Here is a 27,584-nt window from a genome sequence, read left to right as displayed (position 1 = left end):
AGCCCCTTTTTGAATATTCTTGACTTCAGGACAGTCCTTCAATCTCTATTATTCTCTGGGATTGACTACTGTAACACCCTCCTGACTGGTCCTACCTTTACACGCGACCCGACCACTACAGATCATACAAAATGTGGCAGCAAGACTCCTCACCAGCACCCCCACGTGCGACCACATCTCTCCAGTACTCAAATCTCTTCACTGGCTCCCTCTCTCATACTGAATACAACACACGCTTGCCATCATCATTCACTCCTCGATCCACAATTTAGTCTCCTCTTGGTTCTCCTCTACAATAAGAATCCATGTTCCTTCCCGACTGCTCAGATAGTGTAACCTAATGCTTTTAGACACCCTATCCCCAAAACTCACCCACCTAGAAGAAACCAGAGAACGTGCATTTTTCTCTGTTGGACCTCACCTATGGAACAGCTTAAGGAAGTAAGGTGTCTCAGAGAAAGAACTGTCTTTAAAAAAGCCCTAAAAACCTTCCTCTTCAAGAAAACATTCCAGAATCTGAACGACAATGGTCGACCCCTAACTTGTCCCCCCCGCACAGTACTATTTAGTTGACAATTGCTTTCTTCATCGGCCCCTCTCGTGATGGAATATAATCCCTAGATGCCTATATATTCCTCCCTCATCCCAAAGAATGATGCTATCCCCCTACCTCTGAACTTTGCATTGTCCTGTCTCAGCTTGTCCATCCTACGGTATATATCATTGTACCACGCTCTAATTGCGTATGTTCTTATTGTACCGCGCTCTGAACATAGGAAGGGAACCCAGTCAAATCTCCCCTTCCTGAAGGGGCAGGAAAGCAATGGGAATCATGGCCTCCTGATCCCGAAAAACGTTGCAACTCCCCAGTTGAGAGTTGATTTACAATTACTAATCACGGAGATTCAGAAGCAACCAATCTGCCACTGGCAGCTATCCTCAGATGGGGTAGGCCCCCATGATACTAAACAGAGGAACCACAGTAAAAACTGTCCAATGACCACCGCTGCTGACCCCTGGTCCTGGCCTACAAGGACAGGCACCGATTCAAAGAATTGAAGCTCCAGTTAGGAGATAACCTGCAAGGGATGAAGCCCCATGGACTTCCTCCAAAAGGGGATTTGTGACCCAGGAGGGGTCGAAAGACATTCCTCTTCTGAGGAAGAAGACTCCCAACACTATCCTCCTGGTGCCTACTCCTCTAAAGGTTCCACCAAGAAAGCAGTCCTATGTCAGTCCTGTGGCGGCAGCGCACACTTTGTTGTGCTCGCCACAAGGGATACACCACCCCCCCCCCCCCCCATATACAGTAGATAGCACTGGAAGAATAGAGCCCTTCACTGTAAAAGCATGCTGACTAGTACTCAGAGTGGTATCCCATCCATAGGATGGATACCTACAAACCCACTTGCTGTGTTTGTGGATAGAATCCCAGAGCACAAGGACTGAGCACCACCTGTTAAGAGTCATTGGCTGCACAGTGCCAAAAAGCAATCACAGTGTGTGTGATGATGCCTTCCTCACCAGTGCTCCCCAGCACTTAGTGGTGCAGAATTGATGAGGTGGCTGATATTTTGATGCAATGATAGCAGAACCCTGGCATGGCTGAGTACTGCACAGACAGAGAATGCCGCCTGCCATTGTCCGAGGCACTTGGAGCAGATGCCTTGCCGTACTCAACCACGCATGCTACGTGCCACTGTCACACTAACCCCCAGTGGAGTGAATATGAACAGTGTGTGTGTGTCTCCAGTATCACTGGGGATCTGGTTATGGCATGGCAGTGGGTTGCGTTCTATGGCATCACCCCCTCCAGTACCTGATAACGCTCTCAAGAGGCTGGAGACAGTCCTTGAAATTACGTCAGGAATGGCTCACCAGAGTTTACCTCATGGAAAGGCAGCAGCGAAGTCCATGGTGATTGATGGTGCCCATGGTGCTCATGTCCTGCGACATCTAACCACGTCCATTGGTGCTCACTGTGGTGACGGTGCCCGAAGGGCCAATAGCACTCTTGTGCTCACCAATGATGGATCACATCAAGGGCACCAAATGATGCTGTCCAGGACTTTGATGATGCTTGACTATGTCTTGATCAGTTTGACGGTATATAGCACCATCCCCGGTGCCACAGGAGCCCGCAGACATCAACAGCCCAATGGCACTGATAGAGACTCTGCTGCACAAAGGTATCGATGGATTGGTGGCAACCAAGGATGCCAGGGGCACCTGCAGGCAGAGGTTGTGCAGCCCCCAACTTGGCCCCGACACGTCTCATCAATGCCCAAAGGAACAGATGACTGCCAGCGCTATCAATGGTTCTCCTAGGCTCACCAATCCGTCCGAGGGCTTCGATGCTGCAAGCTTGATGGTGTCCCTCGCCAGGTGCTATGCCAGACGATAGCCTTGCTAGTGCCAATTAGCACAGATGGTGCACGAATCCAGGCTGGGCCTCTGATGGCCTCAAGACAGTCTGTATCCATAGTACCCAATAGCCATAGGCTAGTAATGGGACAGCACTATGCCCCTTGGTGCCCCCATCAGGATACAGCAAGGAACTGGAGGGCTCCGGATCACTGTGCCTGGATGCCTTGAGTGGACAGCGACCTCAACGCTTGATCCAAAGCCAAAATCCCTGTTGCCCGAGGGTTTCAGTGGCAGTCTATGGCTCTCAAGAGCCCTGGTGATGGATGGCCTCGAGGACAACCAAGGCCCTCAATGGCAATCCCAGTGCCTCGTTAATGGTGCTCGACCTTGTCGAGAGTGGCAATGAATGGCATTGGTGGCCAACATGCCCAATGGCCTCCATGGCGGCCCCGCACTGCAACAGCCTCTAGGTCAGCTGCCGCATCGAGGCACGTATCTTGACATCGAGGGTGGCCATGCATGCACCTCGATGGGATCAAGGGCGGCTCTGATGGTATCTGGCTGTCTTGGTCCCCAACACTGGAAGTAGCTGCCACTACTCCGCTACATCGAGGCCTAAGCGCTCAATAACTCCAGTGTATTGAGATGTTGCCTACAGCACAGAAGGCCCTTACGGCATCAAGGGTGGTCACGCACCTCGATGGCATTGAGGGTGACCATGATGCTCAATGGCAGTCCTGGTCCCCAATGCGGTCCTGACATCAACATGGCGCGCTGGTCACAGATGTGCATGGGCAACCATCACTGGGCATGGCACCAAAGGTGCGGCAGCAAGCTGCTTGCATGGGTAACCATCACTGGGCATGGCACCAAAGGTGTGGTAGCAAGCTGCTTGCCCAGGCTCCTGCTCACCCTCTTTCTCAAGTAGACTACACTGTCATCACAGGCAAGCAGGAGGGGAGGCTACATCGTCCAGGGATCCTGCTCGTCAAGATATTTCCTTTGAATGTGGGGAGAATGAGCTCTCCCCCCCCCCACAGGAATGGTGTAGTCTTCAATCTCTTCACTGTCTGAACCTCCATCAATGCCAAGCGATCGGTAAAAAGACATGGAACTCCTGCCTGGGTAGAACTCAGGCAAGTACCCAGGCTCAGGGGCCTACATGGATCACCCTCAGTCTGCATTCAGTCAGTCCTGCCAGCACCTGACAAAGGTACAAAAACAGAGAGCAAGAAGAGGACACAGATACTAAACTGCAGGTGCAGTATTTATTTAATAAACGATAGTAATAGACTCTGCTAGACTGCATAGCGACTAAGGCCCACTATGCAGCTGGCAGACAGTGGAAAGAGGAGGAAAAAGGAAAAAAAAAAAAACTACCATAAGGTAAAGGAAAGAAAAACAGCTCTAGAAAAAAATCACTTTTAAAAACTGTGAGAAGAAAGCAAAGCTGATTACTGTGAGACACAGTTCCCATAACCATATGGCTCCATGGGGCAGGGTGATGACTACAGCTGCACATACTTAGTAGGACATGTTTGAAAGTTCTAGAATCTTTGAGATCAAAGTCTGGACCAAGGCTCCATCTGATGATGTCACCCATGTGTGAGGACTACCATCCTGTTTGCCCTCTGAGAATCAGCCAATTCACAAATGGAGAACTTTACTCTTATCTAGTTTACTTTCCTTGAATCCTGCTATACCAGTCCAGACAAGTGGATTGTTTACCCTACCAGCAGATGGAGGACACACAACGTTTCCTGTAATGTCATCTTGTGTGCTTTCAGTAGTGCAGCCCCACCCAGTAAAAGTCAATATTCTCACCTAAACTTTTTTTTTTAAACTGTTTTAAAATCCCAACAAAGGATCCTCTCAAAAAAAATCATCTCTCCAAAATTACCAAGAATAGAAAAAGAGAACAATATAATTAGCAAACACTGAACTGGAGCTGACCTCAGGGCCTCCAAGACGATGACCCAATATTTCTGCACTATTCAAGGGGCACCTTAATACAGATCAGGCTCAAAACATCTTGGGTGATCCTAGACTGGTGTAGCAGTTTCAAGAAAAAAAATATTGTCAGCTAAATTCCTTATCACACTTACCAGACCAGTCTGGACACATGGGTTTTCTCCCCTACCAGCAGATGGAGAAAGAATGAAAACTTCACCGAAAACAGCCTTATAAGGAACTGTGCCATCTGCACACTTTCAATTATTTCTCCGTCTCCAGTAGATGGTAGAAGTGCCAAACCTGCAGTTGGTGGATTTGGAGGATGAACTCTCAGAGGAGTGGCACAATGGTGTTTCTCCCACCCTCTGATTGAGGGGCAAGCAGAGGGGTCATGACCATTCTTCTTGCTGAGCCCTAGTATTGGAGAGGGGTGGAAAACTAGTGGTGCTAGTTCCCTCTCTCTCCCTTATCGTCCCTCTGTGTCCTTTGGCCTTGGGACCTCTGCATGAAGATTACTCAAGAAAGGTATCCTTATGTTTTTCTATACAGGCTGTTTCTGAAGCTGAAGGATCTGGTCATTTATAGCTTTAAGAGAAAAAAAGTCAGAAGCCAGGTCAAAGGGATTGGTCGGTGAAGGTCTTCATCAGCAGTTTTGAGGTAGTTGGGAGAAGCTTATCTAAGACCTGGGAGTCCTGTAGGGTGGGGAGGGAGTACAGATATTGCTTTCACAGTCTTCATGGGGGTTTGGTTCTGGAAAGGGGTTGGCAGAGCTCTATGTATTGGATGTTTGCAGAATGCAGATACTTTATTTGAAGGCAACCGATTTTCAATTGTTGGACCATTTGTTTGTACTGTTTAGTGGGCATAAAAAAGATCAGATGGCCTCAAAGGCTATGACTGCAAGGTGGATTAAAGAAGCAATTGCATCGGTGTTGCAAAGGCTTGAGGGTGCTGGAAGGACTGAGATCATTCCACTAGGGCCCAGGTGATGATGTGGATAGAATGTCAGTATGTGTTGCCACATGAGATTTGTAGGGCTGCTACTTGGTCCTCGTTACATTCCTTTTCCAGATATTACTGTTTAGATGTGCAGGCTCAAGACACTGTCTTTTGGGGTGAGCATCTTGTCAGTAGGACTCGCAGACTCTCTTCCCAGTTTAGGGATGGCTTAGGTACATCCCCCAAGTCTAGACTGGTCTGGTAAGGATAAGGAAGGTAAAATTAGGTTTCTTACCTTCCAATTTTCTTTCCTGGAGTCATACCAGACCAGTCCAGGGTCTTGCCTGTGGTCCTGCTCGTCGCTCTATTTTTTTCCAGTGTATTGTACAGAGTACTGAGTTTGGAAGTCTCTCGCCATGAGAGTTCATCAGTTGGAAAGGTTCACCATGTAGAGGGTTTTTTCCATCGTTTGGTTTACCCCTGGCTTGCAGGGAGGGGTTGCTTTGGAAAGTTAATACTGAAAGGATGCAGATGGCACTGTTTCTTATAAGGCTGTTCCCAGTGAAGCTTTCATTCCCTGTCTCCATCTGTTGGTATGCTAGAAAATCCCATGCATCTGGATTAGTCATACAGGACTCCAGGAAAGAAAATCAGCAGGTAAGACTTTTCTCCTCCCTTCTTATCCTGACCAGTCCAGATGTGTGGGAAGCACCTACGCCCAATTAAACTGGAGGAGCCAGGGAAGTAGTTAGGGTGGTTTAGATGACTCCAGCTGCAAAGGTCATATCCCTCTTTGTATGAACATTCAATCTGTAGTACTGTTTTGTAAAGGAATGTATGGAAGACCAAGTGGCTACCTTACAATTATCTTCCAGAACAAGAGCTGAAGATTCGGCTTAAGATGCTTGAGCTCTCATTGAATGTGCTCAAAGGCCTTCTGGAACCCGATGGCTTATTGGTAGGGAAACCAATACAATTGTTTGATTAATCCACCTAGTTAAAGAAGCTTTAGAACCCTTCTTGCCTCTGCATGGTTGTCAAAAAAGGGCAAAAGGCTTATCAGACTTACAAAACAAATTAGCATCTCCAAATACCTCAGGAAAACCAGGCAATAGTTCAGAAGTCTGAATGACTTCTGACCACATCATTCCTCTTTTGAGAAAGCCAAAAGATTGTTTGATTTAAATTAAATGGAGAAATCATTTTAGGGAGAAAAGAAAGAACTGGATGAAGAGGCAGTTAAAGAAAAAAACAACTAAAAATAGATCGCTGCAAGATAAAACTTATTTCAGAAATATGTCAGACTGAACAAATGAGCACTAAAAAGATTATTTTCAGAGTAATATTCTTCAGAGAAGCATGCTTAAGTTGCTCGAATGGAGAACCCACTAAGGCTCTGAGCAGGAGAAATTGACTTACCTGATGATTTTTTTCCCTTTATTTCTGCTACACCAGTGCAGAACAATTGGGGTTTAAAGCCTTTTCCAGCTGCTCCATGACATCACTAGTATATGCGTAGAGCACTAGTATACTATGACATTGTTAGTATATACGTAGAGTACAGAACCTGGATGATCTAATATCCTGACAAAGCTAATATATATAATATAGTAACATTTTGTACGTTTTCCTTTAATTTTTTTTTCTTTTTTAATGTTTAACTTTCCGGGTGCGTTTCTGGAAGGGTGTAGTAGAAATAAAGGAAAGGAAATTATCAAATAAATATAAATGTCTCCTTCCTTTGCTTTCTGCTATTCTAGCTCAGAACTGGAAAGTACCAAAGCCCAATTATTTTGGGTGGGAGGATATTAAACCCGCCTTAAGAATACCTGCTCTGAAAACAGTATCACTTTTTGCAAGCACATCCATTTTGTAATACTTTATAAAAGAATGTAAAGTACACCAAGTGGCTGCTTTACAAATCTCTCATGAACTTACACCACCTTCTTCTGCCCAAAAAGCAGACTATGCTCTTGTCAAATGTGCTCTGATTAATGTAGGAGCCTTTTTACCTTTTAGCATATGCTGATAGTCTCCTTTACAATCTACAAATTTAGAGTGTAAGCCTTGTGGGGATAGGGAATATTTTCAGTACCTGAATGCAATTCACTTTGAAGAACCAAAAAGCAGAATATAAATCAAATTTAAAAAAAAACCCCTAGCTATCATAGCTTTTGAAGCTGCCTCTCCTTTACGAGTTCCTCCAAACAATGGGGTCGATTTTCAAAAGTCCGTATGCACGTCCATGTGCATGCGTTGGCACATGCAAGTTATAAAATAGGGTTCCTGCGCACACATGCGTGCCGGATCTTAACGTCCATGGGTGCATGTGCGGATTGGGACTCGCGTGCGCGGAGGGGGATTTTAAAAACCAATGCATGGTGAAGCAAATAGGCCTTCCCAGTCCTCTCCAATTAAGAAGCGGACTGGGAGGGAAGTTTCCTATACCTCTTCCTCCTCTGTCTCCCTTTTCCTGTCTCCTCCCCAACTCCTAAAACCTCTTTCCCTACCTTTATTTTATTTTAATTTATTTTATTTATTTAACTCTTTTCTATACCGACCTTCATGGTTAAATAACCATATCAGATCGGTTTACACAGAACTGGGTAAACTGTAACAAAGAACAATCATTTAACAGAAGAAGCAAAAGTTACATTCAACAAGGAGGGTAAACTTGGAGGCTTAGGCAGCCGGAAGGATAAGGCCAAAGAGGGCAGATAACTATGAACATAATACAATTGAGGATTGAGGGCTTGTGCTTATTAGGTACTTAGAGGAGGTACGAAGTTCCATAGCTCGTGAAGAGTGTTAGGCCAGTTAGTATGTGTCAGGGGAATGTGAGAAGGCTTGGCGGAAAAGCCAAGTCTTGAGTTTTTTCCTAAATGTTAGGTGGCAGGGTTCCAGTCTGAGGTCTGTGGGGATGTTCCAAATAGCTGGGCCTGCTGTCGAGAAGGCTTGGCCTTTGGTTGGAGGGGCTTGCAGAGTTCCTTTGTAGACTTCTCTAATCGGTCTGTTGGAGGTGTGGAATTTGAAGGGGATTTTGAGGTCAAGCTGAAGGTGGTTGTGGATGGATTTGTGTATTAAGGTGAGTGATTTGTGTAGAATTCTGTAGTTAACTGGTAACCAGTGTAAGTTTCGGAGTATGGGAGAGATGTGTTCTCCCCGGCTGGTGTTGGTCAAAATTCTAGCCGCGGCGTTTTGTATCATCTGTAGCAGTTTGGTGGTAGAGCTGGGGAGTCCTAGGAGGAGAGTGCTGCAGTAGTCTCTTTTGGCAAATAGTAAGGATTGTAGAACTGTCCTGAAGTCATGGAAATACAGGAGAGGTTTGAGTCTTTTTAAAACCTGGAGTCTGTAGAAGCAGTCTTTGGTTGTGGTGTTGATCATTTTCTTTAGGTTTAGGCGGTTGTCGAGTATTACCCCGAGATCTCTTACATGAGTGTGTGAGAGCTGGGTGTTAGGGTGGGTCTGTGGGGAACTTACTTCATCTGAACTTCGGAACTTACTTCATCTGAATAGATGAAGTAAGTTTCACGCGCTGGCCAAACTGCTGGCGCATGCTTCCCCAGGACAAGGCCTAATGGCTACTGTCCCTGCCAGCCCCCACCCCTTCCCATGGTCCGGCACTTCTGCGTGTATCCGGGGCTACGCGTGTGGCCGGGCCCTTTCTAAAATGCGCTCTGCGCGCACAGGGCCCAGCCACATGCATATCCCCCGGTATTTGCATGCGCAGGATATAAAAAATTCAGGTGAATATGAATAACTTATTTGAATTTCAGAAAGAATTTGTGACTTCCAAATCTCTTAGCAGAAATCTAAATACATCTAAGTACTTCAAAGTCTTATTTTTACCTTCACATTCTGGTTTTATGAATGCTGTTAAAATTATGGATTGATTTGAGATGAAAGGAGGAGATTACCTTAAATAAAAATGAAGGAACTGGTCTAATTGAATCTGAATCATCTGTAAACTTTAGACACAGATCCCTACAAGTTAATTCTTGAATCTCTGACATATGCCTGGCTGAAGTTATATCAACTAGAAATACCATTTTTAGAGAGAGATTTAACTGATGCCTGATTATCGGCTCAAAAGGAGTTGATACTAAATCCCTTAGTACCCAATTTGGGCTCCATTGAGCAATAACTGCTCTGAACTGAGGATGTAATCTCTTGGAAATAAAATAAATACTCCCTTTAAAAAACACCCAACAGGATGGAAGGCCACAGAAATTCCGTTTATTCTACCCCTATAAACACAACTGCTGCTACTTGTACCTTTAAAGAATTAAAGGCTAAACTTTTTCTAGACCTTTCTGCAGAAAAGCTAATAGAAATATCTGTTCACCCAGGTGACTTATGTGCTTCTTTGTGATATGTCTTGAACACATCTCATACACATATATATGCAATAGATGCTGAATTTTTTCTAGCTTTTAATAAGGTGGAGTTTACTGCGGGTGAGTACCTTTTCTTTACTAACCAAGACCTCTCAAGAGGTATGACATGCTGTAAACAGAATGGAGATGGATCGACCATTACTATTGGACCTTGAGTTAAAGGCCCTCTTTCTCTGAAAATCTTAGGGACTGATCGAATGCTAATCTTAGAAGGTCTGCATACCGTGGCCTCCTTGTCCAATCTGCTGCTACTAGAACATGAGACTTTTCCCAATTTTTCTTAAGGTACAACCTATCAAGGGCCATGGTGGAAAGATGTATAGTAGAACTCCCTATGGCCATGTCTGTACTAGTATGTCTATTCCTTCACTTTCTTGTTCCTTTCTTGTGCTGAAAAAATGATGCACCTTTGCATTCATGCATATTGCTATTAAGTCCTGAGGTATGCCCCATTGCTGGACTACTCTCCAATATGCCTTTTGGCTAAGCTCTCACTCATCTGAAATCTATTAAATTTCTGTTTAGAATGTCAGCCTGTATATTTAATTGACCTGCAATATTAAGGGAAGATATCTATAAAAGATTTCTTTCCATCCACGGAAACAGTAGATTTCTCTCTTCGGATATGCCTGGACTTCGAGTTTTGCCTTGCTTGTTTATATATGCAACTGTTGCATTGCTGCACAGTAACTTCAATGCCTTTCCTTTTAGTAGGGGCAGATAATGAAGTAATCATTGCTCTGATTTCTAAGCTGTTGATCTACTAAGTCGTCTTTTGTAGACCAATGCCCTTAAATTGATTTTGACAATGTTTCTCCCCAACCTATCAAACGCATATCTGTTGTTATTATCCATGATAGCAGGACTAGCACGACGACTTTTTCTAGATTCTTCTTGCTCATCCACCATAGTAGGCTTCTTTTCATCAAAGCTGGAAGGGGGAACTGGCTCTTGTAATTTTGTGACTGAGGAGACAAGAGTTCCATAGTACAGAAGGCTCATATATGCTCTGGAGCTTGGAATTAAATCTATGGTTGCAGCCATTGCTTTCCGCAATTGAAGACAGTCCCAAGCTTTTAGGATTTGCATTGAAACAAACTTTAATTTGCTCTATAATCTTCATCACTTGTTTGGTTGTTAGAGACATACAACCTATCTCAGTATCGAATTGAGTTCCCAGATATTCTGTTTTCTGAGATGGTCGTAGATTGTTCTTTGCAAAATGTGCAACTCATCTTAGCCATTCTAAACATTCTGCAATGTGAGCGTAAGCTTCCTTGAGATCAAGGGAGCAGAGCCAGTCTCCTCTTTTCAGGAGGGGTATCAGATTGCCCAAAGAAACCATCTTGAACTTTTCTTTTAAGAGAAATTTGTTCAATGCCCTGAGGTTGAGAAAGGGGCACAAGCTTCAGTTCTTCTTCAGAATTAGGAAATACCTCGAATAGAGCCCTCAGCCCTGCTGAGGGCGAGGAACGGGTTCTACTACTCCGGCTGAGAGAAGGGTGGAGAGTTCTGTCCGAAGTATGACCTGCTGGGCAGACGAACCCCACAACGGACATGGGGGAGAGTTCTCTGGAAGCCATCTGAAACTGAGTCGGTACCCTTGAACTCTGGTAAGGACCCACTGGTCCGAAGTGATAGCCCTCCAGTGGTGGGCAAAGCCGATCAGCCTGTCTCCTACTGGGGGATCATGAGCCAGGGGTACGTTTGGCTGACTCATGCTTCCTCACCGTCAGTCAAAAGCCCGTAGCTGGGGCTTGCTGGGGCACTGGTGGAAGCCTGGGTGCTCGCTGTTAACAGGAGTGGCCCCTGGAGCTAGTGCATGGCGGGCGAGCTCGAGAGGTGGAGGGATAATACTTCCTCTACCTGTAAAAGGACTTCCTGGAACTTGGACTGGAAGATTTCCTGACAGGGGAAGGGGCGTCCGAAGTGCCATTGGAGGGTTTCATGGTGGTCCTTTATCTGAACTACCGCATCCCAGACCTTATCCCCAAACAGGTTGTCACCTGTGCATAGGAAGTCAGCCAGCTTCTCCTGCACTACTGGACAGAGGTCAGAAGCCCAGAGCCAGGGCATTCTATAGGTGCCGATGCCCACAGCGGCTATTCAGGCCACAGTCTCAAATACATCGTAGGTGGACCTCACCTCATGTTTGCTAGCCTCTAGACCCTGCAGGACGATGGCAGAGAATGACTCCTGTTGCTGCCACGGCAGGACTCGTTTCCACAGGCTCCGGTTGTACTGGGTCATATACAACTGGTAGGCGATGATACGGGCAATAAGCATAGCACCCTGAAAAAACTTTCTGCCCAGAGCATCTAACTCCCTATGTTCTCGCCCCAGAGGGGCAGTCATGGTTGCAGGAGCATTTGGCCTTCTTGAGGGCGGACTCCACAACCACCAGCTGGCAAAGGAGGTGATGCCTCTCGAATCACAAGGCCTACTGTACCAAATAAGTGGCATCCGCCTTTCTATTGACTGGAGATATGGAGATCGGATGTTCCCACATCTGAAGGAGAAGATCCTTAAAGATATCGTGGATGGGAACACCACGATTTCCTTAGGAGCGTCGACAAACTGGAGTACTTCCAGCATCTTATGTCACGCATCTTCCTCCGTAAGAAGTTGGAAGGGAATAGCCTTAGCCATGGCCCTGACAAACCCCACAAAGGAAAGATCCTCTGGGGGGGACTGATGCCTTTCCTCCGGCGGGGAAGGCTCAGAGAATTTGGATGAAGACTCCAAGAAATCCTCCCCCCACAGGTCATAAGGGCCTTCTTCCTCACTAAGGCCATCGCGGGGCTGGAGTGGGCAAGGCCTGTGGAGGATTCTAGCCCTAGGCTCCGAAGGCACCAAGGGCCCCATGGGAATAGACAGTTCCCCCGGTAACAGGGGGACCGCAAGAGGCCAGAGGGCCCGGGAAAAAGCTCAGGGAACAGAGGCCTCAGGAATGTGGCAATGGCCGCCTCTTCTCCTCCTTGGATCCAATGATAGGGATTGCTCCTGATGGGGGGCATCTGTGGCCGTTGGAGAATCAAAGGTCCCTCGGGCACTGGCTGCATTGGAAGGATGCCGAGAAAGATATCCAGACACTCAAGCAGGGGTGCCCAGATAGATGGCACTGGCTCCGGCACCAGTATGGGGGCTGGTAGTGGGGGCAGCTCAATGCTCCACAGAGCTTGAAGCACCGCACTCTGTAACGTGTGGTCCAACTCCTCCTGAAAGACCGGTGAAGCCAGGACTGAGGGAGGGGGACGAGGTGTCACCGATGCCTTCTTGGTCTTCCGAAGAGGCATGGTGCCTGGCACCAATGCCGGTAGGGAACGCCTGGGACTCCTGGGTACATTGGACAACGGGGCCTCTGTGCCACGGGGGTCGCTTCAGTGGTAGTATGGCAGCAACCGGTACCGCACCAGAACAGGAGTCGTGTGCCGACCGCGACTGGTGTCGATGTTTGTGGGATCTCCCAAGGTGCTCAGTTCGGTGTTTCCTCGGCACTGAGGAAGCGGAGGATCCCGATGTCCTGAAAACTGGCGAAATCATAGAAGATCACTCAACATTCCCTCGATCCTTTGAAGATGCAGTCAGAGGAGTAGCGAGGGGAAGTGTGTCAAGAGGCTCCCCTTGACCCCCAGGTGTCGAGGACTCAGTGGGTGTGGATGAAGCGAACTTTTTGGCACCGAAAAGTTTCTCCATTTTATCGAGGAATGCATGATGGTCCTTGGGAGTCATCTGGTCACACAGCTGACACCCTCGGATATCATGCAAAGCCTCCAAGAAGAGGATGCCAACCTTATGCGGATCCATGATGGATAATGTCCACGGGCACTGGGGGCACCGGCGAAAAACGGACAATGCCATGAAAAAATAACCGGCACATGGTTGATGACCAGGGGCCACCGAGAATTGACCGCGAAAGGGACAGAAAAAATATTTTCTACCTACCGCCCTGAGGAGAGGAATCGACTGCGAAGGGGGACCCAGCAATGGAACTGAGTAGAAACCTGATTTTAAAATAAAAAACCGAAGTAGAAGCAGAGCTCCAGAACAGTGAGGCAACTGCACCGCGGAAAGAGAGACTGAAGGGAGACCTCACGTGGACGCGCAGATAGTGGCATGCTGGGCATGCTTAGTGTGCTAATCAAAGCTTCTAGAAACTCTGACAAAAGTTTTCCGTGCCGGGCTCCATTGGATGATGTCACCCACATACTTGTCCTAGGAGAATGTCTTTTCGCACTGAATTTCTTTTCCTGGCCAAATCGCAGGATTTAAAAAGCTGATTTGTTTTTCTATATGCTTTGACTCTGATCATATATAATAAAAGGATTCTTCTGCAGTCCAGTGTGTATAATGCTTGTTCTGTTGGTGCAGCAAGTAGTTTTGGAAAAAAAATGTTGGTAGAACTGTTTTTACCCAATGGAACTTAAGATACTACTTTTGGCAAGAACTTTAATGAGTTCCAAAGTCTATTCTATTTTTGAATATTTGGATATAAAGGAGTATAGGTGACTAGTGCTTTTAACTCACTCTTCTAGCAGATGTTAGGGCTATCAAAAACAATGCTTTCCATGTAACAAATTTCATTTTTGCAGTAGTCATTTGCTCAATTGGTGTCTGCATTAGCTGCAACAAGACCTTTTATGAATTTTGATACAATTGAATGTTGCGAGATTAGTTTTCCTTCCATCAGGCAGTAGTAGTCTGCTATTGTATTGTGTTGTGCCCTTATTGAATTTGTATTGTATTGTACCCTTATTGAATTTGATTTCAGTCCTGAGTATACGAGGTGGACTAAATAGTGGACTAATTGAGAAATGAACAGTCCAATCGGTTCGTTTTCTGAAGTTTATACCAGTTGGAAAATATTTTCCATTTGGAATTGTATGATTTTCTGGTATTTGGTTTTCTTGAAGCCAGTAGGATTTCTGTTTGCTTTGGGAAACTGCATTTAGTGGATCATGTTGCCTTCGTGGACATGGACTCCATGCAGAGGTGATATGACCCTGTTCCACCTTATTTATATAAAACTTCGTTACTTGGTTGTCTGTTTGAACTGACTTGTTCATAAACCATGGTTTGAATGCCTGTGAGCGGTGAGGATTGTTCTTAATTCCAGTTAATTCATGGGAAGTTTGGCCTCTTGCCAAGTCCATTGCCCTTTTGTGCAGATTCCTACTGGTGAGCACCCCTTCTGTGATGGGCTGCATTTGTCAGTACTTCCTGCACATCCAGTGGGTGAAAGTTCTGGTCACAGATTAGGTTCTTTTTGACCACCACCATACTGAATTTTTTACTTCTCTGGTTAGTTGAATTTTGCAGTTCAGTGACTGAGTTTATTGATTCCATCTTATTTTGAGATACCATTATGGATGTCTTATTTTTAATCTTGCTAGTGGTGTTACATGGACTATGGAAGCCCTATGAACTAATAGTTTTATGTATTTACTGACTGCCAATGCTTTCAGAGTTTGCAGATACTGTGCAATGCTTGCTAATCTGTGCACTATTTGCCTTTGGTCATGTCCACATAAGCTTCTACAAACTCTAGACATCGACTTGGTTGTAATGTGGATTTCTTGTAGTTAAGAATCCCAGTTAATGCATCATTCTGATTACTAAGTCCGTATTTCTATCGAACTTTCATAGGATATGCCCGATATTACCAGTCTAAGTATGGAAATATTAGCATGCTTTATCTTTTTTTTAAAATGTTTTATCTATCAGCATTTCAATATACACAAATATATCTTGTTAAGAAATAACAGTGCAATTCTGAATTACAAAGAAAAGGAAATACTTAAGATTCATCTCCATTAATACAGCACTGAAAAAATAAAAGAAAATAGGAGTGCTCTGTAATATGAGCATTTTGTTAAGGAAAAATCCTAATACAATAATGGTGGCTAAGTGAGATTCCCAACTATTATCCCTTACTAACAAGCCAACTAGGGGTTCATTAGGTGTGTGTATCCAGGAACACTCTTAATTGAGACAGATAAAAAAAAGAGGTAATTCTCATTATGATACCTAATACAACATTTACATGGGTACCGAAGAACAAACTGTGCCCCTTTTTGCAAAACATCTGGACGCATAGTTAGGAAATGTTTTCTTCTGAATTGAGTTGTTTTAGTAAGGCCAGGATAAATCCAGACCTTTTGACCATAAAATAAGGCCTGCCTATTTCGGAAAAACAGCCTGAAAATATTGTTCCAATCCATAAGAAATGCGAACAAGATTAAGAGATCTTTTTCTGGAAATCATAGTCTTTGAGACATCTCAAGTATCTCAGAAATGTCCATAGGTAATGATTGTCCATTCACATCCTCACTAGTATCTGTGGCTTGAGGCAAATAATATGCCTTAGTATTTACTGGCATAGCTGTATCCGGGAGCTTTAGCACCTGGGAAGTATATATTTTAAAAAGTTCCAAAGAAGAAATCATCTTGATCACGGGAAAATTACCTCCCCGGTAGTCCCCTGAGGGAGCTGCTATCGCTGTCTATTCTCCATCCATCTCGCGGCATAGTGGAGCAGGCCTGCTTGGTGCACCGGGGCTCAACAAGATGTCCAGGGTCAAAGGGGATGGTGTACTACAACCGTCCCCGACGCGACCAGATCCCTTGGCGTGTTCGTTGTGGTTGCCACAAAGAATCTCCCGATTCGCGGCTGTGATGTTTCCAAAGGAGAGGAGCTTAAACCAGCTCCCCTCAGTCTAGCCTCTCTTTTCGTATGTGGCATTAAAGAAGGAAATCAAAGAATGGAAAGTAAACGTATCAGGATCTCTCAGTCGGCGTGTCTCACCGAGCGGCCTTCTTGAGCCCTCCTGCATGTTTTATCATCTTATATGGGCCACCATCACTACTAGGCATTTAGTAAATACCCCATAAACTGCTGCCAGGCCAAATGGCAGTACTTTGCATTGGTAATGTTCATTCCCTCATTTTCTGTATTTCACGATCTCAATATTAGCATATGCATCTTTTAGATCTAAAGAAATTAGCCATTCTCCCTGTTGCAATAGAAGCGTGATTTATTCCTAATGAGTTCAATTTGAACCTTTCTTTAGGAAAATGTTGAAATCTCTAAGGTTCAACACTGGATGATTTCTCCTGTTTTGTTTTGGGGTTTATTTTTTTTTTGGGGGGAGGAGGGATTTTGTAGTATTTGAAATATAAACTTGTCCCTTTCTCAGAAGTATTAGTTGGTTAAGTTTCTACTGTAGAAGAGTGTATTTCCTCTTGCATTATATAGTTCTTGTGGATGCTGGTGGTAATATGGGGGTTTTGGGGTGGAAGTGTTTTGAAGTTCTAACAACAACCCGTGCTTATGATTTTTTTTTTTACCCATTGGTTGTTTTCCAGTTATCGATGAAAATGGGTTTTTTTGTTCAGTCTTCCTCAAGTCAAAAAGGAGGAGATGAACTTTTTGGAGGCTGCAGAGTTTGCTTCTGTTGTGGTCTCTCTCAATTTTGCTGTCTTGGCTGTTAAGAACATAAGAAAATGCCATACTGGGTCAGACCAAAGGTCCATCAAGCCCAGCATTCTGTTTCCAACTGTGGCCAAGCCAGGCTACAAGTACCTGGCAAGTACCCAAAAACTAAGTATATCCCTTGCTACTGATGCTAGTAATAGCAGTGGCTATTTTCTAAGTCATCTTGATTAATAACAGGTAATGGACTTCTCCTCCAAGAACTTATCCAAACCTTTTTTAAACCCAGCTACACTAACTGCACTAATCTCATCCCCTGGCAACAAATTCCAGAGTTTAATTGTGCGTTGAGTGAAAAAGAACTTTCTCTGATTAGTTTTAAATGTGTTACATGCTAACTTCATGGACACATAAGTTATCTCTGTGCTGTAGAAGGGTAAAAGTAATGATCAAACTGCTCCATGCTCCTACAGATACCTGCTTTACTATGTGGCTTTTTCTCCTGGATCAACTTGTCTGTGCTGGTGAGTTTGTAGGTTGGAGGGGTCCTACCTTCACATGTAGTGGTCTTGCCCTTAGTGGATGTTTTCTGGAAGAGCCTCAAGGGAACAGTTTGCCAGATTCTGGGCATGGGAGTGGCCTTCACACTGGTTCTGTATTTATTAGGAATGTGGACTGAACAGTCCCTCCCAACCTTTAAGAGAATACTGGCTGATCATTTAATACATGCTAGGAGATTCATCATGACATTATTGTGGAAGCAGACTCCTACTGTGGCTGCCTGGATGAGGCAAATTCATGAGATTGCCTTAACTGAGCAGCTAATATACAAACAAACACAGAGAAGCAATTTATAATAAGATTTGGAAGGGATAATGGGATTATTGGAATAAGAATCATACAGACTGACCTATGTATGTTTATATTTTATTAGCCTGATATTCCCTGTTATAGAAAATTTATGGAGATTCCTACAGGGGATTGTAAGGTATTTGCAACTAAAATTGAATGTCTTGTTACCTAAGACTCCTTGATATTAATATAAGTTGTCTCCTTTTGTGTGTGCTTGTTTTAAAATAAAATGTTTAAAAAAAAAAACAAAACAGAAGGCAATTTGGTATGCTTTGCTGCCACACAGCCTACATAAGAGCTCAGGGTGGGCCCAAGAGCCACAGAGACCCTGATCCCCCTCTGTCCCCCTTTCCGAGGCTTCTGGATACAGCAAAAAGCTTGGTGGAGGAAGTGAAAAAATTCAGGAGAAAATTCACCTAGAGAATGGGATCAGGGTCAAGGCACATACTCTGAAATAAATTCTCTTACTAGGGAGAAAATAAAAAGTCCCCTACACAGAAACATTTAAAACAGGAGGTGGTGTGGGTGGAAGAAAAACATGGGAGTACCCCAAAATGACAACCATTCCTGCCAAAACAGCTGAATCAGCCCCAGCACTTGTTTGGCTTTCAGTACAGTTCTCCACTGAAGTCTTACTTAAACATGATGGCCCAATCACCTGCACTGAAATTGAGGTCTCAGCCTAGGAAGCTTTCTCTGCGCTCTGGAGGAATTAGAGCTGCGGAGCAGTAGGGCCTGGCAGCATTGCAGGTGCGATTGCTCCCATAGACTATGTAGTACCGACCATTGACCCACAATCAAGAGAAACTTCAGGAAGCAAGGAGAACCTGTGAAAGAAAAATCCGAGTGGCTTTTGCCCCCAGCTGGTCCAAAACAATTACACCATCCAGAGATAGAGACAACCAACAGCTGCTGCCTACTGCTCCACTCTCTCCCTCATTGCCCGACTTTTTTCTTTTAAATTTTACTAACAGCAACAAAAGGAAGGAAGGGGTGCTGGGGAGGGAAGATAGCATTCTCAGAGGATCTTCTAATCTCAAAACTTCACATCTCTATGAAACCCCCACAGGAGCTGATAATTACTTAACTGGACTCGCTATACTGGGGAACCAGCAGCCTGTCCCAAGGTACACTGCCAAGAAAAAGAGCTGATCCAAAATATCACTCCATCAGGCCAGGCAAACCCAATAGCCTGGCAGATTCAGATTTAATCCTGCAGCATCAAAACAGTTAAGTCCTACCATCTGCTGGAGTCAGAGAATATTAGCTTTTGCTGGACTGCTGTGAGTACTCATGACATTACAGAAAAAGCTGTGACCTCAGTTTCCATCTGCTGGCAGGAGTGAACAATCCACATGTCTGGACTGGTTTAACAAAATAATAAGGAAGCAGCCATAGGCCCATGTCAGTTAGTAGCTTCACAGGATAGTTAAAGTAGTAAGTTCTCACCTTGATTGAATTGAATGTAGCCACTGAGTGGATAGCCACGCGAAGAGACTATATTGAGAATTAGAAGACATAATTAAACAAAACATACTTTTGTAGAATCAACAACATATGGTATGGCAACACAAAAGTATATCCACTGGCTATGCTCCCCTTACCTGGGAGGACAGTTAGGGGAAGGAACAGGTATGGGAGAACCTAATCTAAAATTGGATTTTAAAATTTGGGAAACAGATAAAAGGGATCTTGTTTTTAGGTGATATAGTTTAATTATTAAAGCTATGAACTACAAGAATTCAAACCCTGCTCTGGACTAACTTAAGGCCTCTCTATGCACTATCGTTCTATTAATATTTGCATACTCCAGATCACACTGTATAAGTGGGTTCTTCAGTCTGAGAAGATTAAAATAATACATTTAGGAACACAATATGTATACAGCAGGAAGGACAAGTCTTCAGAAATATTCTGTATGGAGAGGCTGATATAATCAGCAACTGCTAATATGTGAAAATTCTGGGTACACTAGAGCACTCTATGGGTAGTAGAGTTCCTATAGAGGCAGCTGAAGATGAGTGTAACACCGACAGCGATCCTTAGTAACATTATCCTGGGAACACATTTTCAAAGGGCAGGGAAAAATCACCTACCTTCCATGGAGAAGCAGTCCTTGAGTCAGCTTCATCCTGCACAATTAAAAAAAAGATTAAATTATTAAGAGCAGAGAAACTACATCACTTCTTCATAAACAGCATCAATTGCCAGAGCACTATGGGGCTGATGTAATAAAACTGCTTAACATATTGAGCCACTGTCTATCCTCTCCACTTGTAATCAGTGCCTCTGTTGATTGTAATATGCAAATTATGATGCACCCCAAACTTCAATTAAATTTGATTGTAATCCATCTTGGGACCAAATTTGGGAAAAGGTGGAATATCATTTATAAACAAACAGATTAAAACCCATGCATTTTTTTTTTTGCATGGATTTTTTTTTACACAAGCATTAAAAAAAATCCAAAAACACATGAACACAGGATGCAGTAACCTAATGGCATCCAAATGGTCCATGAGTATAAAAAATAAAAATAAAAAAGTGAGTAAAATAGAATAAAATCAGCATTTTTTTTTTTACATTCAGGCGCCGTTTGCATGCCATTAAATTACAAATTCATGCTAAAAATGGCTGTCTTCAAACATTCTTTTGAGAGGGATTGTTTTAAAGGACAACCAACTACAGAACCACCTACAACACCACGAGATTGCGGAAACTATTCCTAATGTATACAACTGAGGAAGACCACACATTGGAGGATATAGCGGGACGGAGGGGGGCGGGCTAGGGAAGAGGGTGAGGGGGGTCACTTTTATTGTTCCATTTGTTAATGAAGAACAAGAACAACTTTATAGCCATTGTATATTTCAATGTTATTATTATTTATTGTGGTGTTCTGAATTACACTTTCAATGTTGTACTTATCTCAAAATTTCAATAAAATAATTTAAAAAACCCAAAAAACTGTGCAAGACTTAGTCCATCTGTCCGTTTATGGTTTAGCCCACTGTACTAATTTTATAGAACTGCCATTCAGCTTTAATTCTCAGTTTATTTCTGCTCCCAATGCAAGTCAAGTGTTACTGGTTCAACCACATTCATTGTATGCTTTTGGCAGACATCTGGAATTTGTTAATTTGGCAAGAAATGTTGATGGCTGATTTAACAAGAACCAAGCAGCATATGTGCCAGGATACCTGGCAAATGCTCAAAGTTTTATTCTTTTGATAAGTGATTGTATTTATGGTGCAATCACTACTCCTTAATGAATAAAATACACTGGCTCTAAAAAGCAACACCAGTAAGGAACCAGAAAGAAATGTATTCTTACTTGCTAATTTCCTTTCTTTCAATCCTACTTACTACACCAGTCCAGATGCAAACGTTACACCCCCCTGCCAGCAGATAGAGGACACAACTTTGTGACATCATGAATACTTAACAGTGGTACAGACCAGCAAAAACCAGTATTAAGACCAAGCAACAGAAGTAGCAACAACTATTTTCATCAAAAAAAAAATAAAAATTTTTTAACTGCTGTATAAGGATCCTCTCAGAACCAATGTTTCTCAAACACACCAAGAAAGAGCAGAGAAAACACAGAAATGAAAGGTAACTTCAGATTTTCACCAAAGGTCAATCAAGATTTTCTCAATAAAATAGCAACACCTTAGATACAATGCAGGCCCAAACTTACTGGCCAGGTCCTGGACTAGTGTGGCAGAATTCAATTAATCTGGGAAGGAAGTTGAGGCTGCTCTGAGGACTCCAGCTCCAATGGCTGTACTCTTCTTAGCATGAACATCTAATCTGTAATGCTTTGTAAAGGAATGCAAGGAAAACCAAGTGAAAATTTAGCCCAAGATGCTTGGGCTTTTGTTGAATGCACACGAAGCCCTTCTGGAGCCTGGTAACCTTTCAGTAGAAAAGCTTATACAACAGACTCTTTAATCCACCTAGCTAAGAAAGCCTTAGAAGCTGCCTCATCCTTGTGTGGTGCTCCAAAAAGGACAATCTATTGGATCTCCAAAACAAATTAGTGACTTCCAAATACCTCATGAGAACCAGACAGACATCCATGAATCTGAGAGACTTATGACACTTCTGTCATAAGCCAGTAGAGAATTTGTCCAATTTAAATGAAATGGAGAAACCTCCTTAAGAAGAAAGGAAGGTACTGGATGAAGAGAAACCAAGTCGAGAGAAAACAAAAGTTATGGATCCCTGCAAGATAATGCTTGAAGTTCAGAAATACATCTAACTGAACAAATGGCCACCATTTGGTTTTCAGGGAAAGATCCTTCAGAGAGGTAGGCTTAAGTGGTTCAGAGAGTCTGCTAGAACTCTGAGAACCAGAGTTAAATTCAACGGAGGATCCAAATGCTGAAGGGGACAAACATGTTTGACTCCCCACAGGCAACAAATACCCCTTGAACTCTGCTTCTATAGTAGATCAACATCATCTGAACCTTAAGAGAATTCAGCAAAAAAAATAAAGATGTTGGAAATATCCAGCCTCCAAGGAGAAACAGACCATTCCCTGCAAAATAGCTCAAAAAGATGCCAAACATTGACAAAAGCCAGGAAAGAGGAAATCTTACTGGCCTTCAATATTATTGAAATCAGTGAGGAAGAATATCCCTTCTTGTCCAGCTGCAATCTCTCAAGGGCCAAGCCGTAAGATATAATGGAGCCAGCTCTTCCATTGGGATCACACTAACTTACAGGACTTTAAGAACTGGATTGGGGATTTGATCTAAAGCTACTAGAAATCACCAGAAAACACTGAATCTTTATCTTTCTCAAAGTCCTCATCAGAACTCAGAGAGGAAACATGTACAACAGCCCTCACCTTGATGATTTAGTCCTTTGGAGCCATGTTCCTCAAGTTGACTGACAAACTAGGGAATATTGGCATTCTTGTGAGTCGCCTTTAGATCCATGTGAAGTGTTCCCCAATGATCCACTATCTTCTGAAAGGCCTCCTGGCTGAGTTTCCATTCTCTGGGATATAGCATGTTTCGCTGAGAATGTCTGCCTGGCCAATGTCCAAACTTGCAATAAGTACTGCCAAAATTTGAGGCAGCCCATTGAAACAGAAGACCATCTATTTGGACACTTCCTAACTTCAGGTACCCTCCCATGCCTGTTCATACATCCCACTGTTGCTTTCACCACAGGTAAAAAGAAGCAATGCTAATCTGATGATTCTGGTTTCCAATCTGTTGATGGATCACGGGGCCTTTTCTTGTGATCAGACTCCCTGAGTCACCTGCCCCTGGCAGTGAGCTCCCCACCCTGTCAGACCCACAGAAACATAGAAATGACGGCAGAAAAAGACCAGACGGCCCATCCAGTCTGCCCAGCAAGCTCCCACACTTATCTGTTTCACTGACCACTAATTTCTGGGCCCTTGTTGGTAACTGTTTGATTCGAATTTATTTATTTTATTTATTTTATAATGTTTATATATCGCCTTTACAATGCAAAGAATTAATCAAAACTGTTTACAATGTTTACAACTGTTTAATACATAAAATTAACCATAAAATTAAACCACCAGGATAACATACGTAAAATAATTACAAAAAAACCACATAAAAAATAAAAACTATAACAGTACAGCCAATCAGTAACAAATGAAATATAGCAATTAGGTAAAAAACAGAATTATAGAAGAGTTATGAGTTAGTTACGGTGTTGAAAGCTTTCTGAAAAATATAAGTTTTTAACATTTTTTTGAATTGAGGAACAGATGCTGTGAGACGAAGTGGATCAGGAAGACTATTCCAAAGAATAGGGCCAGCAACTGAGAAGGCCCTTTTCCTGGTTATTTCCAATTTAGCCAGTTTGATCGTAGGAATATCTAATACATTTTTTGAGAGAGACCTAAGCTGTCGTGTGGGTTTATAAATCTGTAAAATCGAACAAAGCCAAGTAGAATTAGAGTTATAGATCAAGGCATGTCAAATATTCAGTACCTTGTAGTGAATTCTATATTTTATTGGTAACCAATGAAAAGATGAGAGAATCGGAGTAATATGCGTACGACGAGTGGCACCGGATAAAATCTGGGCTGCTGAATTTTGTATTAATTGCAAAGGGTATGTGGTCAAGTCTGGTAACCCCAGATATAAGGCGTTGCAATAATCGAGGCCAGAAAATATCAAGGACTGTAGTACTGTCCGAAAGTCTTGAAGAAACAAATATGGACGAATTCTTTTTAATAGATGCAATTTGTAGAAAGAATTTCTAGTCACTCTAGAAATGTGGCTTGCATAGAAAGATTAGAATTGATTGTTACCCCGAGACTACAAGTGGAAGTACCAATGGGAATGGAAATACCCTTGAACAATAGTTGAGAGGGCGGTCCTAATGTATAATTGTTTATTGAGGATAGATAAGTTAAGGTTGTTTTGGAGGGATTTAATTTTAAGCGATTATGGTCCATCCAAGAATTTATAGTAGATAAATATAGGGAAATTGCTGATAAGAGTGTTGGACCAAGAAGAAGAATAAGGAATTAACAGTTGAATGTCTGCATAAATTCGAAAATAGACATTTAGAGCTGCAAGAATATGACAAACTGGGAGTAGGTAAATATTCAAAAGCAAAGGAGAAAGAGATGAGCCTTGTGGAACACCGGATGAAGAAGGATAAGGTTCTGAGGTATGATTTTTAACTGTTATATGTGAATAGCAATTTGTCAGATAAGTTTTAAACCAAGAATATACCGCAGATTGAATTCCTAGGGACTTTAAGCCTGCTAAAAGTATATGATGATCCAAAGTGTCAAACGTAGCTGATATATCTAAAGAAATGAGAATGTATTCTGTGTAAACATCGAAACCACGAAACAGTGTCACAACAGGATAATAATAATGATTCTGTGGAATGGCCTTTTCTAAAACCATGTTGTCCTGAATGCAAAAAGTCATTATCAGCTAAAAAGTCAGAAAGTTGACGCAGAACAACCGATTCTATTAACTTGGCTAAAGAAGGGATCAATGCTATAGGTCGCAAATTAGTAAAATATAATCTGTCTTTAGTTTTATTTTTGGGAATTGGTAACACAGCAGTATGTTTTAAATTATCTGGAAAAATTCCTGATGACAAAGATTGGTTCACCAGGTCACTTAAAAAATTACATGTGAAAGGAGCGCTAGCTTTGAAAAGAGAGCCTGAGCAAGGATTAAAGGGAGAATCTGAAATTTTCTGTATAATTTTTAAAATTAGAGAATCTGTTACAGGGTCAAAGTCAGACCAAACTGTATGAGCGGGAGGATCTTTAAAAATGGGATAAGGTAAATTAAAAATTCTTTGGAAATTTTGTCAACTTTCTCTTTAAAATACAATGCAATATTATTACAGTCAGTAAGGCTGTAATCAAGACTGTTTAAATTATTAGTGGTAGTCAAAGATTTTACAATGTTAAAAAGAGTTCTTGGATTACCAAGTGCTTCCGAAATTTTACTTTTAAAAAAAGCATTTTTTAGCTTTATCAATTTCCTTATTATAACGTCTTAAAGTACTGTAGTAATCATTCTTTGTCTGAACATTTTTATTTCGTCTCCAAATACGTTCTTTGCGTCTGACAAGCGATTTAAGAGTATGTAAAGCTTTATTATACCAAGGCTTAGTTTCTTTATTCTTTTTTAACGTAACTTGTTTTAACGGTGCTAAAGAATGTAGAGAGTTGTCTTAATGGTAGAATTCCATAAATTAAAGGAATCATGGCAAGAAGAGGCAATTTGCAAAGGTAGTCTTTCCGCTAAAGTATCAATAAAAGATTCAGTAGAAATTTGTTTTCTAATCCATTTAGAAGAAGAATCCAAAGAATTAGAGAGAGGAGAAAAAACTTTTAACAAACTGGATAAGAAAATGATCTGACCAAGGTATAGGGGAAACTTTAATATGATTGGAATTAGGATAAGCATAAGAAGTATTGCTAAATACAAGGTCTAGCGTGTGGCCTCGTTGGTGTGTTGGGGTATGAATTAATTGTTCCCAGCCAAGCCCCGTCAGAGCATCTAAAAAGGATGTTTCAATTATCGACAGATTCAGACTATTTATATGTAAATTGAAATCACCAATCAAAATGGTCTTATTTAAATCTACCGGAAGGGCAGAGATAACTTCTAAAAAATTCGATAAATTTGCATTTAGATAAGAAGGGGGACAATAGACCAAACAAATGTTAATAACAGTAGTAGTAATCAACAATAATTCCAATGCATGAGGCAGAGACATATGAATTTTGGAAGGTTTTAAAGAAGATTTTATTATAGCAACTAATCCTCCACCTCGTCGATTTTGTCTAGGTTCAGAAAAGGCCGTATAATCTACTGAATTAAAATTATTTAAAACTACAACGTCTGAATCCGTAAGCCAAGATTCTACAATGAGAAAAAAATCCGGCTTATGCTTATCCATTAAATCGGTCAGAACTGGGATCTTTTTATGAATGGATTGAGCATTACAGAATATAAAAGATAGAAAAGAACACAATGTAGAAACAACTGCTACAGATGCAATCGAGATTAAATTGGAACTAGTTGTACCTTTGCCCGAAGTTCTAGATGAAGAGACGTTTCTCATGCTAGGAGAAAGAGTGTTATATCTCCCACACCCAAATAGAACCGGTATATCCATTTTTCTATTCAAATACAATAAGTATTAACAAAAACCTCGGGTCAGAACGAAGGGGTGAGAACAAAGGGGCAAGCCTTTGTTCGCGCTCCTTCGTCACGCGGCGCCAGCCACTGTCGCCGCGAATTTGTAGCGGGTCGCCCCTTGATGAGGTGGAGTAGGGGGCGTGGCCTGAGCCGTCCTGCTCGCTACAGCCGCGGGAAAGTGCAGATGCAATATGGTGCAATAAATCAGGCAGTCCAACAGAGAATTCAGTCTCTCGGATGGTAAAAGAGAGTTATACGGAGACAAGGGCGGTTAAATCCCTCCGCTGTCGCCGCGAATTTGTAGCGGGTCGCCCCTTGATGAGGTGGAGTAGGTCCTGCCACCTGCCACCCCCTGCCATTGATGCAGAGAGCCACACTGGATATGCATTCAAAGTGAAGTATCAGGCTTAATTGGTTTAGGGTAGTAACCGCCGCAACAACCAAGTTACCCCCATGCTTATTTGTTTACGCAGACTGTGCAGTTCAGTCCTTGATGTTGTTGTCTGAATACAAATCCTCTTTTCCACATTTCCCCTTGCCGTTGAAGCAGAGAGCAATGTTGGAGTTGCATTATCCGTGTGAAGGCTTATTGAGTAAGGGTAGTAATCACCAGGTAGTAGCCACTATTCCAGTAAACACCCTTGTGCCTCTTCTCTTCATTCCCATCCTCTAGCCTTTATGGATCTACAGTGTTTATCCCATGCCCCTTTGAAACCCTTCACAGTTTTAGTCTTCACCATTTCCTCCGGAAGGGCATTCCAAGCATTCACCACTCTCTCCGTAAATAAATACTTCCTGACATTGGTTCTGAGTCTTCCCCCCTGGAGTTTCAAATCATGGCCCCCTACTTCTACTGATTTTTTTTCCAATGGTTTTTTCCAACGGTTTGTTGTTGACCATGAATCATTAAAACCTTTCAAGTATCTTTAAGTTTGAATCATATCACCCCTGCTCCTCCTTTCCTCC

General features: G+C 42.7%; 1 protein-coding gene across 9 annotated transcripts in view; it reads right to left on the bottom strand.

The window, feature by feature from the left end:
* The window catches only part of SPTAN1 (spectrin alpha, non-erythrocytic 1), a 457,019-nt gene that overhangs the window by 135,660 nt on the left and 293,775 nt on the right, over positions 1-27,584 (bottom strand). For all 9 annotated transcript variants that reach the window (XM_029611329.1, XM_029611328.1, XM_029611326.1 and 6 more), the window contains 2 exons: positions 20,037-20,072; positions 19,390-19,437 (listed from right to left, as the gene is read on the bottom strand). In XM_029611329.1, the coding sequence (XP_029467189.1) occupies positions 19,390-19,437; positions 20,037-20,072 (84 nt within the window). The remainder of the gene's footprint in view (positions 1-19,389; positions 19,438-20,036; positions 20,073-27,584) is intronic.

This window comes from Rhinatrema bivittatum, chromosome 8 (assembly GCF_901001135.1).
Source record: "Rhinatrema bivittatum chromosome 8, aRhiBiv1.1, whole genome shotgun sequence".
NCBI classification, from domain to species: Eukaryota; Metazoa; Chordata; class Amphibia; order Gymnophiona; family Rhinatrematidae; genus Rhinatrema; species Rhinatrema bivittatum.
This window is presented reverse-complemented; position numbering and strand designations above follow the sequence as displayed.